At 41.6% G+C, this 19,557-nt stretch overlaps 1 protein-coding gene across 1 annotated transcript; it reads right to left on the bottom strand.

Annotated features, from left to right (window-relative positions):
* Positions 1-16,865: 16,865 nt before the first annotated feature.
* On the bottom strand, positions 16,866-19,354 carry LOC122646463 (inositol transporter 4-like). Its single transcript, XM_043840024.1, has 6 exons — positions 19,219-19,354; positions 18,989-19,059; positions 18,543-18,878; positions 18,329-18,436; positions 17,503-18,120; positions 16,866-17,395 (listed from the first exon to the last, which is right to left on the bottom strand). Exons 1-6 carry the CDS (start codon positions 19,352-19,354, stop codon positions 16,901-16,903), a joined length of 1,764 nt encoding a protein of 587 aa, XP_043695959.1. The 3' UTR covers positions 16,866-16,900.
* Between the last annotated feature and the right edge of the window lie 203 nt (positions 19,355-19,557).

Here is a 19,557-nt window from a genome sequence, read left to right as displayed (position 1 = left end):
GAGCCATTACATAGATGTTTAAATTTGAAGTACTACTTCCAGATATAACCAATAGGGAAATAAACAAAGGATAAAGACTGAAAACAAAGGACTACATAAGCCATGAAAGAAAAAAAAAAAACTACATAATGTAAGGGCTGAGGTAAAAGATCAAAATACTGAAGGCGGAGGAACTACTCCTGTGGAGGATCATCGCTTTGTGGAGGCCAAGCCTGTCGTGAGTTAACCTGGTAGTAGGAATCCTAGAAATCGAGGCACTGCTCAACAGAACCTACCCTCCCCTCTAGGGAAGTGAAACCCTGGTCCGTTCGTGATGACATCTGGGCAAGCTGAGTGTGGAGACCTCGGAACTGTGCCATCATGTCAGCCCAACCATAGGACCCAGGTACCTGAGGTGGCACATGTGAACTAGAAGCTCCTGTAGCCTCATAGGGAGGCAGATTCCCAAACTGTGTACCAGGATCCACTTGGTCACCTTTCTGCTCACCTAACCCAACTCCCTCTGCTGCCTCGTGTCCCTTCTCCATCTCCTCTTCCTCGAACTCTGAGTTGCTATCTAGCTCCCCCTACATATTCATCTTCTGGATGGAGGTTTTGCTGTTAGGCTTCGACCTATCATCTCCCTCATACTCACCAGCAAGAGAAACCCCAAAATGTAGGAACACTTGGGTTAGGAATCTCCCGTAGGGCAGGTTCCCATCAGATGGGTTTTGGGCATGATAGAGCATCACCTGCATGAGTAAGTAAGGGAGGTTGATCACTGGACACCCCTTGCCAGCCCTCAGCAAACAGTAGGTAATATATGCTCGAAGCATAGAAATGCTGCCCCAGTTCCCACCCTTGGGGTAGATGTTATAGGAAATACAGCTACTCAGGATGCTAGCAGTGGGCTTGTAGTGCCCCTCAAACTTAGGAATTCTTTCAACCCCAGTCAAAGCTTTGAAGATTGTCCTCCTAGTCTCCAAAGAAAACATGTTAGAAATATCCACCATAGGCTTATAATAGCACCTGTCACCTATATCTAGTAACCCTAAGATCTCTGCCAAAGTGGCTGTAGTAAATCTCATGTCTACCCCTTTGACCCTGCGCTCTAACCCAAACACTTGCACCTCAGAGGCCGGTACAAGGTACAGTAGAAATACCAAACTAGGTTCGGGTAGCATGGCAGCGTAGGAGATAGTATCGGTGCCCAACCTAGGGCATTAAACTTGGCATAGAGCCCGTACTAGTGGAAGTCATCTACTTGCACCACCTTACCATTCATAATGTTCTTGGAAGAGAACTTCACCATATCTTGGGTACGCTCATACCGGGAGAAACAGAATCGGTCAAACTCCGGTTCCTCGGATGAGGAATCCTCTTCGGGTGGTGGAGAAGGTACTGTTGATGGTGAAGAAGGTAGTGGATCTGACCGCAGCCGCTTGCGGGTCATTGCCTTCCCTGCCGTGTTGTGTTTGCCACTTGTAGACATGGCTGTAGGAAGGCAAGAAGAAAGAGAAGAGGAAATTAGGCCATAAATAGTAAAAATCAAGCAAAATGGGAAGAAAAATGGGGACAGCAGCACAAATAGCACTAAAAATGTAAGGAAATTTACCTTGGGCTCACGTAGATGCGTGAGGAACTTGATTGGATGCTTGGAATTGGTGGAGAAATAGCCTAGGAACCCTTTGGAGCAGAGCCCTAGTGGTTTGGAGCTCTCAAAATGAAATTTGGAGTGAAATGGAGAGCTCTCGGACTATTTATATCTGAGACCCGATTCTTTGGGCGATTGAGCTAAATGCCCAGCGAATGGGAAAAATAGTAGGAATGGATTTTTTATGAATGGGTTGATGAATGGGCTTATGTTTCCTATATTGTAATGGTATAATTATGTCCATTGAAGTATTTATTGGACAATGTGAATAAACTCAAAAAAATATATATATAATATAAATAATAACCATGAATAATATATATAGAAATGCGTACAAAGTATGATAAACAAATAAGCAATTACAGGGTAGATGGAAAAAAAATTTTATAGCATGTTTGTAAATATCATTCATAAAGTAATATATATAACCTTGGTTGTACGAATCTTGTGTGGATGATATGTGTGGAAATCCAAACATAGATACCTAGGGTGTATATATGGCAGTGTGTAGATTGCAATGTTTCAAAAATTTAGATATTTCCTATGACACTATGCCTGCATATAGGTCATACCTTACCCATAGCCTAACCAAATCAAGGTTAAACACAATAGGTTATAGGGAAAACTAAGAAATTTATTCACTGCATATGTCCCTACCTGAGTAGTGTATTAGACCCAATAGGACACTGTGGCATTGTGTGCAACCTCGAGCTGATCCATGTAACTTCTTGACTATGTTGTTTTAATTACCTATAGTGTTAAGCATGATTATGAGATAAGTGACCATAGAAACCAAATACTTAGAACTTCTCCATGGTAGGATTTGACTATGTTGTTCGGGCTTGGAGACCCCAGCAACATGCTCCACATTATAGCGACTGAGGAAGAGATTAGCTTGGATTCAAGAAATACAGTCCCGGGCAGAAAAGCAACTGATCCTAGCATGTGTAGACACTAGTGGAGCAGTGGATCGTGCCGTATACCTTGCCCTAGCAAAGGAGGTTAGGAGTGATATAGGATACCTATACATAGAGGCTTTTATGACCCGGAAGAGGTTGGAGAGACTTGCGTGTTAGGTACAGGTATAAGACTAAATAGCCACTGATTAACATAAATCTTTAATTTGTCATCCTGCATGACATACCATGGCATAAAACACATTACATATATAAAACTCTTAGCAACGGTAACGTAGCCAAAAATATCCTTGGTAGATATCACTTCTTACTAGAATGCTAGCATTATTACATTGGAACTGTCGAAATGAAAACATACATGTGATAGTTGGAAATTATAAATTTTTCCCATTAAGGGTGTGGGAATATTGAACATAAAGTTTCTTTCAGAAATCAATCATGGTCAATTTAGATCCAACCGGGGTGGTCGTCGTGGAAGATGCCCTTGATTTGTACTAGAAGTTGAGCTACCAGACGAAGCCGAAGCTCAGAATTTTGAAGTATCAGTTACTTCGCTGAGGGTACTACGAGTCGTCCCAAATATGGTACCAATGGCTGCCCAAGCTACTGCTGCTACACCTCAGCCAGATATGGCAGCTGGAGAAGTGAACACCATCATGACCATGATGATGCGAACCATGCAGCAACAATAGAAGTTACTGGGCCAAATGTCTACAGAGTTCACAGCTATGATGCAACAGCGAGCAGTACCACCACCACCACCCAACCAGCCGATACAATTTCCACCACTTGTGTCCCAACATGCTGCAGAAGGCTTTACAACTAATGTGATGGAGAGATTAAAGAAGCTCCAGCCTCCCCGCATTTTCTAAATTAAATTCTGAGGCAATGCAGCCGGAGAGGTGGATTAGTACCTTGGAAAAGGAATTCCACGTACTTGAGTGTACGGATGCGCAGAAACTAATATGTACCGGATATAAGCTGCAAAACGAGGCGGAAGCATGGTGGAAAGCAACCAAGCCTAATTTAAAAGCAGCTCATCCTAATCCCACCTGGGAGAAATTCAAAGAGGTCTTCTTTAAGAATTATTTCCCTAAGAGCTTTAGAGATAAGAAGGAAGTCGATCTCTATGCTCTCGCGCAAGGATCCAAGACTGTGCTGGATTACTAACAACAATTTGAAGATTTATTCCATTTTGCCCCAAAGCATATGAAGGGGGAAGCTAGTAAAACCAAGAAGTTTGAAAAAGGACTTAAACCAAAGATCGGGTCTATTCTATTGGTCCTAGATATTCAGGACTACAATCAAATGGTCGACAAGGCAAAGACTATGGAAGATAGATTGAAGGGGAAAGAGAAAGCTACAGCGTCACCCAGCTTGGGCAAGAGACAAAGCAACTATCAGAATTTTGGATGGCCGAACAAGGTTTTCCGAGGAACTAGTTCGAGCCACAGCCCATCTCAGTATCGTCGGCCAGATATGGGCCAAACCCCTTTTTGCCCCACTTATAGCTGGCCTGCCCAACCAACTACAAGCCAAGCAACAATTGCAGCTCTACTAGCCTAACCTACAACGAGCCAAGCAAGCCATGCCTCTTCACCAACCATGTTGTCCAACAGATGCTACGTGTGCCACAAATAAAAACATATGGCCCAGGAATGCGTGCACCACGGATACAACACATACTTACCAATCTAGTCCCACGCTCAACCTTTTCAACCACAGGACAATCGGACTCGCTGAAAAGTATATGCGCTGACTAATGAAGAAGCGGAGGCAAATCCCGAGGTGATGATAGGTATGTCCACCTAACACTACTAAATTGTAGGAAATAACCAAAAACTTAATTGCATCCTTATTTTATACAAACCTTAGGTACCCTGATTGTCTCGTCCGCCCCGAATGGCACCTATAGAATTAAAAGAATTGCAATCCAATTACAAGATTTGTTGAAGAAAGGACTCATTCGACCTAGCGTGTCTCCTTGGGGAGCACCTGTGTTGTTCATTAAGAAGAAGGATGGTAGCATACAAATCTGCATCGACTCGAGAGTTGAATAAACTTACGATTAAGAATCGGTACCTGTTGCCATGCATCGATAACCTATTTGATCAACTGCAAGGAGCAAGAGTCTTCTCTAAGATTGATCTTAGGTCTGGGTACCATCAATTGAAAATCAAGAGCAGCAACATTCACAAAACGGCATTTAGAAATTGATACGGACATTATGAATTTTTAGTAATGTCATTTGGGTTAACCAACGCCCCAGCAGTGTTCATGGACATGATGAATAGGGTGTTCCATGATGTGCTAGACAAGTTTGTCATTCTATTCATCGATGACATTTTGGTTTATTCTAAAAGTGAAGAGGAGCATGTTGGACACCTTACGTTTGTGCTGTAGCGATTGCGGGAGCACCAGCTGTTCGCCAAATTCAACAAGTGTGAATTTTGGCTCCACCAGATAGGATTCTTGGGACATATCATCACCAAAGATGGCATCAAGGTAGACCCAGACAAGGTGAAGGCGGTTCTCGAGTGGGCCACTCTGAAGAATGCCACTGAGATCCATAGCTTCTTAGGTTTAGCTGGTTATTACCTCCGATTTATCATGAATTTCTCGCACATCTTGGTACCCATGACAAAGATAACAAAAAAGGGTGCAAAGTTTGAGTGGACCAATGCTTGCGAGAAAAGTTTCCAAAAATTAAGGGATCGATTGGTGACAGCGCCAGTGTTGACCATTCCAGATGGCCCTGGAGGTACGGTGGTGTACACCGACACAATCCGAAGAGGATTGGGTGGTGTGCTAATGCAAAAAGGTAAGGTGGTCGCCTATGCCTCAAGGTAGTTGAAGGACCACGAAAAGAAACTAACCCACTCATGACCTAGAATTTGTTGCGGTGGTTTTTGCATTGAAAATTTGGCGACATTATCTCTATGATGAAAAGAGCGAGATCTTCAAGACCACAAGAGTCTGAAGTATTTCTTCACCCAAAAGGAGTTAAATATGAGACAAAGGCGATGGTTAGAATTGGTAAAGGATTACAACTGTGAGATTCAATACCACCCTGAAAAGGCCAACGTAGTAGCAGATGCATTAAGCAGGAAGTCCCAAACCGCATCCCTTGCTTCCTTGGTTGTTAGTGAACAACTGATAGAAGAAGCTCAGAAGTTTTATCTGGAACTCATGATTGAAGGAACGGCTATGCAACTAGCAGCTATGGACATACAGCCGTCGATCTGGGAAGGGATAATTGAGAAGCAGCCCAAAGACCCCGATCTAGCCAAGATAATCTGGGAAGTGAAGCATGGAGTTCATAAGGACCTAGACTTCTCGTTGGCCCATAATGGGGCATTGAAATTTAGAGATAGATTGTGCATGCCTGGTGACTATGATGTGCAAGACCGAATTCTTAGAGAAGCACATATTTCACCCTACTCAATCTACCCTGGGAGCATAAATATGTACAAGGATTTAAAGAAGTACTATTAGTGGATTGGAATGAAGCAAACCCTAGCTCTCTATGTGTCTGAATGCCTCACCTGCTAGCAAATAAAGGCAAAAAGACACAGACCATATGGGTTATTGTAGCCACTCCCTATTCCCGAGTGAAAATGTGAAAGAATTACCATGGATTTCGTGACCAATAAACCCAACACGAGGAAAGGGATGAATGCAATCTGGGTGATTGTCGATGGGTTGATGAAAGCGGCTCACTTTATCTCCATCAAGATAAACTACTAGATCGAAAAGCTCGCCCAACTATACATTAAAAATGTAATCCGCCTGCATGGCATGCCCATTAGCATCGTGTCTAACAGGGACCCCCGATTCACTTCAAGATTTTGGAAGAGTCTGCAATAGGCACTGGGATCCCAACTAAATCTCAGCATGGCTTTCCATCCTCAGACGGATGGGCAGTCTAAAAGAACCATTCAGACTCTAAAGGACATGCTCAGAGGCTGTATACTCGAAATGAAAGATAGTTGGGATGCCCATATACCCCTGGTGGAATTTCCTTACAATAACAGCTACCACTCCACCATCGGTATGGCACCATATGAAGCTTTATATGATCGAAAGTGCCGCACACCGTTGTATTTGGACAAAGTTAGAGAACGGAAGTATCTTAGGCCTGAAATGATACAGGCAACCTATGAGAAGGTGGATGTGATCAGAGAAAAGATTAAGATGGCCCAATCCAAACAAAAAAGTTATGCCAACAATCGGAGGAAGAATATTAATTTTGAATCGGAGAGAAGGTATTTCTCCGAGTATCTCCAATGAAGGGGTTGCTACGCTTCAACAAGAAGGGCAAGCTGAGCCCAAGATATATTGGTCCATATGAAGTCCTCAACAGAGTGGGACCCATAGGATATTGACTGGCACTACCGCGATCCTTGCAGGGCGTCAATGATGTTTACCATGTGTCAATGCTAAGGAAAGACATCAACAACTTGGCACATTTACTCTTAGCTGAACCTGAACAACTGGATGCAGATATGACCTACGAGGAGTAGCCAACCGAGATATTAGACAGAAAAGAACATAATCTCTGTAACCGCACGTTCGCATTTGTCAAGGTTCAGTGGGGAAACTGTCCCATGGAGGAAGCATCATGGAAATGCGAAGAGGAAATGCGAGAAAAGTACCCTCAACTCTTTGATCTACAAGTTAAGCGAATTTCAAGGACGAAATTTCTGTAAGATGGGGAGAAATGTCAAACTTGCCCCTGACTGACTGGGAATTTGGATGAAAGACAGGAACCTGTGACCAATCACCTAAACACATTGTAGAGCATCACTCCAGTGGTTGAATTTAGTGGAGAACCCCTGAGGATGTCATCCTACATGCTTGTTAGGAGATGGGTTGCAAACCCATGTAATTACACTACTCACAGCCTGATGTACAACTTAAACTCCAGGTACTCTCTCTCCTACCCAAATATATGGGGTCCACACCTGTTTAGATGTGTGTCAGACCCTGGAAGAGCTGTTGGTGCAATGCCCAAGCCATAGGCCAAGCACCTATGCAAGCCTAAGGCTAAAACAACAAAGTTCTATTCTCTAGGCGATGTATTGGGCGATTGGCCTAAAGGCCCAGAGAATCACCCAGAGTGGCTGATACTATTCATTTGGACTCCAGACACCAGGGGACCACCCATACAGACCATGAACACCCTCTAGGGATAGATGGAAATTTTAGGAACCATTACCCACCCTTAGAACCTTGTGGACCCCACCAATGCAGCCAGAATGGCCCAAAATGTAGTTAAAAATGCATTCTTGGGAATGGGACCTAAGGCCAAACAAGCCTTAGTCATCTTAACAATACAAATATGAGGGCACAACTCCTATATTTCATTCCCTGTTGCTGTAGGTGAAATAGAAAGAGAGAAAGAGAAGTAAGAAGAAGAGAAGGAAAGGGAAAGGAGAAGAAGGAAGGAGACCTGTGCTGCATTTGGGCACTGATCCAGCTTGCATACAAGCTCTAGGTAATAAGCTCAACTACTGTATGCTGTTGTTCCATATGCTTGATCTCTAATCTCTGCTCTGATTGATGTGTCTCTAGCCTGTAACGCCCATAACACCATGGAAATGTCTTGGGAAGCATCAGATCTAACATGCATAACCATTTCATGCAAGATCTGGTCTTTAAATGATAAGATATGTTGTTGTTTCTGCAGCTAAGACTGAAGTTAGTCTTTGTGCTTGACTTCACTACATAGTTGCATCCAGAACAGGCAGTATGGGCATAGATCTCTACATGCAATGTGATCCTTGCATACCTTAGCATAGGATTAGTGATTTATCATGAAAATACATGTAAAACAAGCCCTACATGCAGCCAAAGCTGGATCCATGAGCCTGAGCTCAGCCTGGACAGCTGTTCTCTGTGCTGTCAAAGCACCCCCAGCTTCCAAATGGGAAAACCAAACCCAAATCCAATTATACCAATGGATTCTACCGTAATTATGGTCTATGATCATCCCCTTAGCATCCTTGATCGGGATCATGGCAGCCTCTACTGCAAAATCCAAGAAAAAGAGCTTAAACCCGTGTTAAATAGGCTCTGGACGATGCACTGGGCGATTACTCAATTGCCCAGTGAAATGCCCAGAGACCCTCAACAGTGGACTTTGGGTAGTGTGATGGGGTGGTAAATGACCAAAATACCCCTCTCCACTTGTCCTTGTTGTCATCCATTCCTTGGATGCTCAAGTGGGCCCCACAGTGCCAAGTAACTCTTCTTAGGATTGGTTTATGCGGGGCTGCTGACCTTGGCAGTGGTTTGAGTGGTTGTTTGGGCCATGCATGGGCAGGCTATGCTATAAAATATAAAGTCAGGTAAATCCCACATCTCTGGATGATGCACCGGGAGATAGATCCGAAAGCCTAGTGCAAGACCTAGAGAATTTCCAAGTACCACCAGTGTAAATACAAAGTCAGTCCAGTTAAGCCTAGACCAACTCTAGGACATTAATGTAACTTTAAACATTAATTGACACACTTTTATGATCCGATAAATAAGGTTTTGATCCCATGCTTGAGGTACACAGTCAGATACCAATCGAGACCTAACCGACAGCTGAACCAGTAGGACCAGAACAAGGTGAGTGAAATTACACCGTGTGTGTAAATGCAACATGGCTAACAAGTCAAGGAAATTACAATGATACTACTTTCTCTATTTATTTATCTCAAACACTATAAATTCTGTTAAGTAAGGAATGATTGACGGGTGAATATTGTGAATGGCTAATGAATGTTGTAAGTGAATTGCTAGACTAGATGCCGTAGCTGACTTGGAAATGAGGCCTGTGGTAGTCTGTAGAATGGGATGCGGTTGATATCACCCGACTCATACTATGCCATATACATGCATTGGGCTAGAGTATCATCACCTGTGCTATGCACCCTTACCAACAGGGGTTAAGGTGTTGGATGCTTGTGAGAGTAACCATATGAAAGAGAAAAAGAAAAGATAAGAAATAAAAGGAGAAAAGAAATAGAAATGCACCGAAAAGGTGGTTATGGGGCTATAAGCTAGAGAAAGAAATATAACATGTGAAAAGAGGATGGATGCCTCAAAGGTTAATCCCAGAGGGCTATGGTTGTTATGACGATAAAGGTATGGACCCGGATGGAGGTCATACCGCTGGTACAAGTATTTTCGGTGATAGCTGAGGAAGACTCGTGAGGGATGTGCAGTTGACTCTGTTTTGACTGTGGGACTCCTTTTTGTTTTTGTTGGAGTTTCCCTCTTTTGTACAGCTTTGTTTTAGGGTTCGGGATGCCTTGCCCTATTTATATTCTTTTATGGAGCTGTGTCAGATAGAGTACGGGCTGCAGATGTTCTGAGAGAGAGAAAGTGAACTAAAAACAATGTTGTTATATATGTTTGTCTTCTTTGTTTTCTTTCAAATTTAATGTAAATATAGCTTTCCGCAGCACTCTGTGTTTTACATCTTGTATTATTGTGGATGTGTGTGTCTGTGAATGGACTAACAACTTCTAGATCCTTAGGGTTTGGCGGATTGCTATATTGGAATTCGGGTCACCTACCTAATCTTCCCAAGGGGTGGTTTTAGGTGTGACAGCGTAGGCAGCTTTCAAGCTCGGTCACACCACCTATCATATATTTCCATTAAACCTCATTTTTAACCATCATCATGCATGAATTATGTTCGACCTGATTCCCCACTTGGGATATGTAGGAAGCTTTCAAGCTCGGTCATACCAATCATCATTTTCACTTTATTATCCACCATTGCCACATCACCCATCATTTTGGGGCTTCGTAAAAATTTCCTCATCAACTCTCTTGTTTTAAGGGAACAACGAATTCATTGCTATTTTCATCATCTAATTCTCTCACCATCTTAGTTGAACTCTTTCCCCTGCCCACGTCATCAGTGGAATCCCCAAATAGTTCTATCTATCTTTAGAGTTGACGGATTTGCTCTTGCAATTGTACCATCCTTTTTCTTTCAAACCACTAACTTCTTTCTAATGGTAGGATTTCTCTCATGAGGTCACCATTCCTTTTAATCTTTCCATCCATGGTAGAACCATCAAATGTCTGTGCGGTGTCTTACAAAAGTGTATCCTGTAGTTATTTTAGGCTTGAGTGGGTCCAGACATAGCATGTTGTCTCTTGATGATAACAACCTAAATAGATCACCCTTGAATATCACCAGTAAGTGGGGAACATTAAAAAAAAAAAAATCACCGCATGTTGTGGTGGGGAATTGATCGGGGCAACTGGTAGCCCTTGTAGTAGAAGACATCAGATGAGATCACCATTGGTGATAGCTAGAGAACCAAGTACTACATGTTTTGGACAAATGGTTGTGGTAGAGTAATACAAATTACTCACACATGTCTCCCTGCTTCTGTTGTCGGTTCAAGTTAAATCAAGGAACTCCAGATAAAACCATGCTTTTACACCCTTAGAGGAATTGATGAGAAAATTGGCATATTTCATAGCAAAATTGGGGAGTAAGAATTTTCCTGAATTCGTGTTGAGAGGGTCAGAGGCAGTTTGATTAGGGGCAATACTCATTGATGGGTTTCTTTCTTGTTTCTTCAGTCCTCGTTCCCTAGTGACGAATTACACTGTCCTGCATGAACATGTTGTTAGATCCTGTTTGTAAATTAATATTAATTGTGGTCATTTACCCTAATTTGCATCTATTTTATGCCTGCATATTGATTGCATCTATGTTTATTCCATGTTTAATATAACAATTTTGCATATTGATTGCATTTGTATATATTTCATGCTTGCATTTGTACTTATTCTAAATTTAGTTTAATTTTGCATAATGTTTAAAAATCCTAATATGTATGTGAATTATGTTTACACTATTTAGCTTGCATCTCTTGACCTAGTAGTGCACCAATTCATTCATGACCAGTAGTCCCAACATTCATGACCGGTAGTGTCACACATTTCTTGACCCGGTAGTGCATCAACCCATATCTTGACCCAATAGAGTGTCATCTCATTTCTTGACCCAATAGTGCATCAATTCATTCTTGACCCGGTAGAGTGTCAAATGTTTCTTGACCCAGCAGTGCATCAATTCATTCATGACCCGATAGAGTGTCACACATTTCTTGACCCGGTAGTGTGTCAACCCGTATCTTGACCCAATAGAGTGTCATCTCATTTCTTAACCTAGTAGTGCGTCAATTCATTCGGTACAGTGTCACATGTTTCTTGACCCAGTAGTGCATGAATTCATTCGTGACCCAGTAGAGTGTCAACCAATAGGATCCAGTAGAGTGTCACATGTTTCTTGACCCAGCAGTGCATCAATTCATTCAGGACCCAGTAGAGTGTCACACATTTCTTGACCCGGTAGTGTGTCAACCCGTATCTTGACCCAATAAAGTGTCATCTCATTTCTTAACCTAGTAGTGCGTCAATTCATTCCGTACAGTGTCACATGTTTCTTGACCCAGTAGTGTATCAATTCATTCGTGACCCAGTAGAGTGTCACACATTTCTTAACCCGGTAGAGTGTCAACCAATAGGATCCAGTAGTGTGTCAACCAATAGGATCCAGTAATGTGTCAACCAATAGGTGACCCATTAGAGTGGCAACCCTGTAGACTCAACCCATTGGAGCGTTGCGGTCCTCTTCCTTAGATGGAAGGAGAAGGCCAGTGATTAGAGTTCCTCGATTCCTGCCCAATTTTCATCTTCCACATGATTTGTAGGCCGCATTAGGCCAAGTTCTAATAGTGGAGGTTAGGGGTGTCAACCGGCGGGCTCGATCGGGCCTAGCCAAGCCTTACCAATTTTACAGGCTGCATCGTGTCCGACCGTGTAGGCATTCTGGCTTGCCTTGAGCGGGCATGGTACAGTTTCATTTCGGTTGGTCGGTGTTCGGTCTTTTATCGGGCCAACCTTATTCGGGCTAAATGAGCCTAAACTGGGTCCAAAATGGGCTAATGAGTTGTTTAACTCTAAACGGTCTCTAAACGGTGTGCGCTTACTAATTGACATGCACCTAGAATTTTAAGTTCAAACCATCACACCGTTGGGCAGTCATAGTACACCTCAACTCAAAGTCAAATAAAGCTTATCCCAACTAAAATAGCAGCACAACACTGAATAGAAGCACATCTAACAAAGTAGAGGGAAAAATAATAGCAGCATAACGCCGAATAGAACAAATCTAACAAAGTAAGTAGAGGAGAATAAAAAAATAATAGCACAACACCGAATAGAAGTACATCTAATTTGTTAGATCTAAAAACTAAATCTAAGCCTCATCTCACCTACGTTAAGTGTATCTAACCAATAAATGTCAAAGACCAACAAAGAAACAAATAAAAAAAAGGAAATTTGGAGGGAAGGGGAGGGGAAGTTTATAAGTTAAATGGTCGGGCTAAGTCGGGCTGTAACTGGGCGGTCTAGGTCGGGCCTGGAATCGATCGGTTCGGTCGAGCGCCTGACGGGCTAGGACCCCACACTGGGACCGTCCAATTACTAAACATGTCGAGCTTAAGCCCGACACGTTTAGTAATTGGGCCGGGCTTTAATCGGGCAGGCTCGGTCGAGCCTGGCGGTCCAGGCCTAGAATTATCACCCCTAGTGCAGGTGATCGTGGTTTGGAGGCTTCATCCCTCGGTTGTTAATTAACAATTGGCGTAGGAACTGTAAGATTCCACTTTCATCAGATCCAAAGTTGTACATCGCTGCCAAGATGGACTATCCGCCCCTTTGTCGAGAAATCCTCAGGTTCGAAGATGTACACTACTGCCAACATGGACTATCGATACATCCGTCGAGAAATCCTAAGGTTCAAAGCTGTACACTGCTGCTAATGTGGACTCTCTGCACCTCTGTCGAGAAATCTTCGGTTCATCACACGACTACCCCCGGATCATTTGGTTCAAAGTCATACAACTACCCACAGATCCTTTGGTTTAAGGCCATGAGGTCACCAAAAAAAATTGCTTTCTCTCAGAGATTCAGGTAAGTATTTGATCTCCTTCCTTTAAATTAAGTAAGATTCGCCGGACATTTAGAATAGTTAAGGGATTTATCGAGTTTTCAATCGGGTAACCGCCTATTTGAGTTATTTGGTATCTCATATTGCTGATCTTTAACGACTTCTTTTCCGGTCTACTTTGCTTTTTTCTTCTTTTTGAAATTCTTGGAATTTGTTTGCCAAGGGGGCTTTCTTTTTTCGGATTTTCTTTTTAACACTTGCAACCTTGAGCAAGGTGCGGGTCATATTTTTGCTCCCTTGTGACAAAATGCGGAGTCATTCATTTAACTTTCATCCACTGCGTGCCCTCAGTCAAATGGGGGCATTCTGTACACACCACATTTTGACACCTTGGAACTGTGTCTTGGCAATAATGGTCAAGGTCGTAACTCGTGTGGTGACTGAATGGCAAGAATTACCAAATTATCCCTACCCCAACCAAACTGCCCCAAGTAGAGCCTACACCCCTAGCATAGCTTTATATAACCATTCTATGTCCACATTTGAAGTTTCACCCAAATCTGGCACCTTTGATGAAAATGATCGTTTTGCCCTTGGCACGGTTCTCGGTATCTAGACCACCCAATTTAGTCTGAAACACTTTGGATGACCTCATTTGGTTATATGAAGTTTTCACGTAAAGTTTTGGCTAAATTGGATAACTTTTATGAAAATGACCGTTTTACCCTTGGCATGGTTCTTGGTATCTGAGCCACCCGATGTGACCTGAAACTATTTGGATAACTTTATTTGGTCATATTGTGCTTACACGAAAAATTTCATGTAATTCTGGTATCATTTGGACCTTAATCGGCATGAAACACCATTTATGTGCTTTTCTTGGTATCCATGCCACGTTTCGGAAAAATTTGGCTATATCAGCCGCACGATGGAAAGTATGTGTTGTGACCTTCGCAGCAATATATGGCGCATCAAAGTTGGCCATTCGGATCAAAAGATATTGATGTTTGAATGTGGAACCTTAAAATGGAATCTTTAAAAAAGAGAGAAAAATAAAAATAAAAATTGACCGACCCGAGTCAGACCGGATTGACCCGACTGGATCAACCCTGCCTGAGCCAGCCCAACTGGACTGTCGGCAGGGGACAAACCCCTACCATTTAGGCTGAGCCACACAAGGCCCATCATCCCTGCCTACAGTGACAAGATAAGGCTGCACCGGCCTAGGCATGCGCAAGCCCCAGCTACCCACCCACCTTGTCCACAGCCATTAAGGCCCCAAGGGTCTTTGAGACATTTCCTCGAATGGTTTTTTTCCTATAAATAGGAGGCTATTTGGAGGGTTAGACGGAGAAAAATTTAGAAAAAATATCTTTGTGAAGCCCGTTCTCCCCTCTTTCAATCCATGCTAGATATATTCCAAGACTATGCTCCCGTAGATATATAAAATTTCACAAATACCCCTTGCTCACCACTCTTGCCATTCGGAGCAACCATATTTGGAACGGCTTTCAGAGGTTACCCAAGCTGAGCCTAGGACCTTCCATGATTCAAGGGTATTTTACATATTTTTATATATTTTATTTGATTTTCTTTACATAAAGAGGTTGTTTTTCAGTTACAAAAATAATAAAAATAATAAAAGAGTGATAAAATTTTGCAAATTTCAAGGATGCTATTTACCACTGTTTTTTATGCTCACTAATTTTCCTGAGCTCTGAATCATGTTTTCTGGGACACTTTTACCATTGTGAATATTTTGGGGTTTTCCAAGAGTGGGGCCCACAAAGTTGGATTCGGGTTTATCCACTGACATGGGTATGAAGTGCATGTTTGTCTTAGTATATCCGTCCTCTGGTTTTTTCTGATTCGTGTTTTTAATATTTATTTTGTATTTTCTTTGTTCTAATCCCTGTTTTTACTTTCCAAAAATACAAAAGATGTTTTTTATGACTTTCTATACCCAACAAGGATGTGGAGTGTCCTCTGTAATGTTTCATATCGTAGAGAACAATCTCCATCCGTGTGTAAGTTTGATTTGTATGCCATCCATGTCTTTTCTCACCATAAGGGCATAATGATAATTTTATAGGTAAAAAAACCCAAAAAAATGAAAAATACCAAGAAATAAGAAAAAAAAAATGCTTTTATCCATGACATGCTATTTTAGAATGTTTTAGGATGTTTTCATATGCATACATGCATATCATGTGTCATAACCATGCACAAAGTTCATTCTTTCCCTTAGGGGCATTTTGGTAATTTTACCAAATGTGGGCCCAATGTACCATCCAATAGCCTTATTTGGCATTTTAGTAATTCTAGGATGTTTAATGACATATCAAATGCCTGAAATTACTTGAAAGTGCATGTTCTTGCATTTTTACCATTTTAACCTTTAAGGGCATTGTGGTCATTTTATGATCGAATCATGTTTAGGGCCCTGGAAAGATTGCTGTCACTTTATTTGCATGGTTTAACTTTCATAAGCATGTTTTAAGCATAAGCGTGCATTTTCATGTATATTTATTTTTTGCCTTAACAGGGGCATTTTGGTAATCTTTACCACCTTACATCTCCAAAGCATTTTATGTGTTTCTGTTAATTCATATGCATGCTGTTAATACTTTTTAGTCATGTTTTAATCTTTTCAGCATTTAAGTATGATTTCATGCCTTTGTATATATTTTGGCCCTCTAGGGGCATTTTTTTAATTTTGGCCATTTCGGCTCTTAAGTAAGTTTATATTCTAAATAATTGTCCTTCTTCATGATATAATCATAGGATTAGGGTCTTAATCACTTTTGTACAGTTAACCTTGTTTTTACCATAGAGTTAGGTTCTCCAACTTGAATAAAACACAAAAAATTAGTTTAATTAAGTGCATAATACGTATAACACAACAGTACACAACATAGTTTGGTCTAGGAAGACCGGCCTTGGCTGGGCGGTTGCTAGGTGCCTAACACCTTCCCAGCCCGTAACTTGTCAGAGATCTGGGGCAAACCATCCATTGAGTCATTGGAGTTAATTTAGCGCCCCTTTTGCGAAGAAGGGGCACCATTCATGGATCCTAGACCCTAAATCTAGGTGGCGATTCCCGTTTTTCCATTCTTTTACATCATCTAAACCTACATAGTGAAGGGATCCCTGGGTAGAAGGTAACTCATCCTCAGGCTCATTAATGATCGACCCTAGGAGGAATGTCGAATGTAATTTGACTCGCTCCTCTATCTCCTCGAGCACGATGTTCCGAATAAATGTTGACTGTAATTTGACTTGCTCTTGTTACATAGTACTAAAATTTGCATAAACATAACTAAATGGAAGAGGTACTATAATAAGGTCCTTAAAAGTAACAAGAAAAGTACAATTCATTCACTTGACTGGTTTCATCTCAAGTGAGTTTCTTTCTCCATCTGATGCTTTGTTGAAAGGCCAAGGCTTGAAACCTCTCTCTAGCAATTTCTCGACCTCCTCAAATTTCAGACCTTTGGTCTCTGGTACATTGAAGTAGACGAACACTAGACCCAAGAAAGCAAAAGCACAAAATAGGAGAAACGTGTAGGCCGAGCCTAGAGCTTGAGTTAAAGACAAGAATGTCATACTAACGATGAGGTTTGACACCCAGTTAGCAACAGCGGCAATGCCTCCGCAAAATCCTCTATATCTCAATGGGTATATCTCTGAGTTTATAACCCAAGGGAGAGTTCCCATCCCAGGTGCATAACTGATAATATAGAGCCCCAAGCCCACTAATGCCAAGAATCCAAATCTGCTTGGACATCCTCTTGTGAACCATTCACCACCATATTTGCCTTTGCATGAACTCTTTGTTCCACCGTTTGAAGCCAAACATGCACCAGGTTGAAGCTGAATTCCAAGTGAAACCATGAAAATAATGTTTCAACTAGAATATGATATCTCTTAGGTAGAGAATCTAGATAATCAAATAATTGAGATGGATGAAGAGTACTTACATGATTGCCTCCGCTAGCACAGAATGCGCAGTCTGTAGATCCTTTCAAGCAAGTCATACAATTCCAAGTTGATGCATCTGAGGCTGTAAGGTAGTTCGGACATGTACTATTTGCACCAAATTTGGTAGTCGAATCTAACTTATTAACTGTAGGAGCATGGGTAGCAGCTAAATTGAACACAGCAAATAGCACGAGGAGCCAAAAAATGATTCCAAACAAACTGAGAAGCAACAACTTCCTCCTCCCAGTTCTATCTACAAAGAATATACTAATAATGGTACCCACAGCATTGAGACCGGAAGTAATAAGAGAGAGAGCCAGAGCTGTCTTATTGGAAGCATATCCAGCCAATTGAACTATGGTGGGACTATAATACATGACACTGTTGATTCCAACAAACTGTTGAGCCACTTGCAACCCAACACCAGCAATAAGCCCTCTACGGACAACCACATTACCCCATGCTTGACCAATTTTACTGAATAGGTTACCATCACCAATGCTGCTCTCCTGAGCTATTTCATTTTCAATAGATGCTCGTAATGCCTCCACTTCATTGTCAACTTCGTCTTCAGGATATAGTTTCCTCAAAATGTCTATGGCTTCCTCTTTTTTGTTCTATTTTTTTTTTTATGGGAATAGGAACAAATTGAGAAAAATTGTTAGTAAGAGCCTCAAGCCAGGGTTTTCAAATCTTTCTTTTGTATGGTGAGAATAGAATATATCTTAAGGTAGAAGTAGACTAAAGCTTTTAAAAACCTCTGTGTAGACCTAGTCTGAAAGTTTAACACAGAAAACAGCCAAGAAAGATATTTTCCAACAATACCTTTCTGTAAAGCCACCTAGGGGACTCTGGAAGGGACAACATCAATACAAATTGAACCAAAGCTGGAAGTCCTGCCACTCCAAGCATCCAACGCCAAGTTCCATCGACCTGAGATTGAAAAAAAAATATACATATATATGTTAAACCAAGTAGGAGATATGATCATCTTCTTTTAACTTAAACATTGTAGTATTACTACAGTAAATGTATGTACCCTTGTGAAGGCGAGATTTATAAGGTATGACAAAAATTGTCCTCCAGTAATCAACAAACCATTCATGCTAACAAGAGCCCCTCTAATTCTAGCAGGAGAAGCTTCTGAAATGTAAAGAGGTGCAGTCATGGAGGCCATTCCAACTCCCAACCCAACAAAAATTCTTCCCACGATTATGACTCCAGGACCAGGTGCAAAAGCCATGACTATTGCACCAATAAAGAACAAAATGTCTGCTCCCAAAATTGACATTTTTCTTCCAAACCTATCATTCATCCATCCACCAATTGCAGCACCAAATATTGCTCCTGCTACTGCCATGCTCACGATTACTTCCTAGTGATAAATATATATGTAAGAATTAGATGTTAAAAAAAGGGGCATAATTCCATTATATTTTTTCGATAAATGTGTTGTGAAGAAGGAATAGAAACTCTACACCCTACCTGTAAAACTGTTTTCTTGTCAACAGTTGGAAAGTCATCTCGAATATAAAGAAGTGCACCAGAGATTACTCCTATACATCAATAAGGGAAAAAGAAGGGGAAAAAAAAATTTTGTAAGGGAGTTAGTTGGAAACTCTTATCAATTCATGGAGGATGATCTAGTTCACGGTATCGGTCGCCCCAATAGCGATACATGTCAGCCGCATTGGGCTGTATTGATACATTCTTACCTGTGTCATAGCCAAAGAGAAGACCTCCAATGCCAGCAGACAACGCAAGGCGCATGATAAAAGGCTGTTTCCATGTTGTTGTTAAGCACTCCATGTACTCTGTTCCTTCAGCTTTGTGAACCGCTCCCTCCCCCATGTTTGATACAAGTAAGGACTTCTTAAAGGCTTTATTTTTTTTTTGGTAAACAAAGGGCTCTATCTTCGTCGTATTCGTCGCCACTCAGAATCAAGTCGTAGGAGCTTCTGCTTTGTAAATTTCTCTAGCAAAATTTTCTTCTAAAATTTTTTCTCTTCTCTTCTCTTCTCTTCTTTTCTTTTCCCTCCAGTTGATGAGTGTAT

The sequence above is a fragment of the Telopea speciosissima genome, chromosome 11 (genome assembly GCF_018873765.1).
Source record: "Telopea speciosissima isolate NSW1024214 ecotype Mountain lineage chromosome 11, Tspe_v1, whole genome shotgun sequence".
Taxonomy (NCBI): Eukaryota; Viridiplantae; Streptophyta; class Magnoliopsida; order Proteales; family Proteaceae; genus Telopea; species Telopea speciosissima.
The sequence above is the reverse complement of the archived record's forward strand: the minus strand, read 5'-3'. Positions and strand labels throughout refer to the sequence as shown.

Coding starts and splice junctions, on each gene's coding strand:
- LOC122646463 (XM_043840024.1), bottom strand. CDS start 19,354: ATGGGGGAGGGAGCGGTTCACAAAGCTGAAGGAACAGAGTACATGGAG. Junction 18,879..18,988: donor ACAAGAAAACAGTTTTACAG/GTAGGGTGTAGA, acceptor ATTTATCACTAG/GAAGTAATCGTGAGCATGGC. Junction 18,437..18,542: donor TAAATCTCGCCTTCACAAGG/GTACATACATTT, acceptor TTTCAATCTCAG/GTCGATGGAACTTGGCGTTG.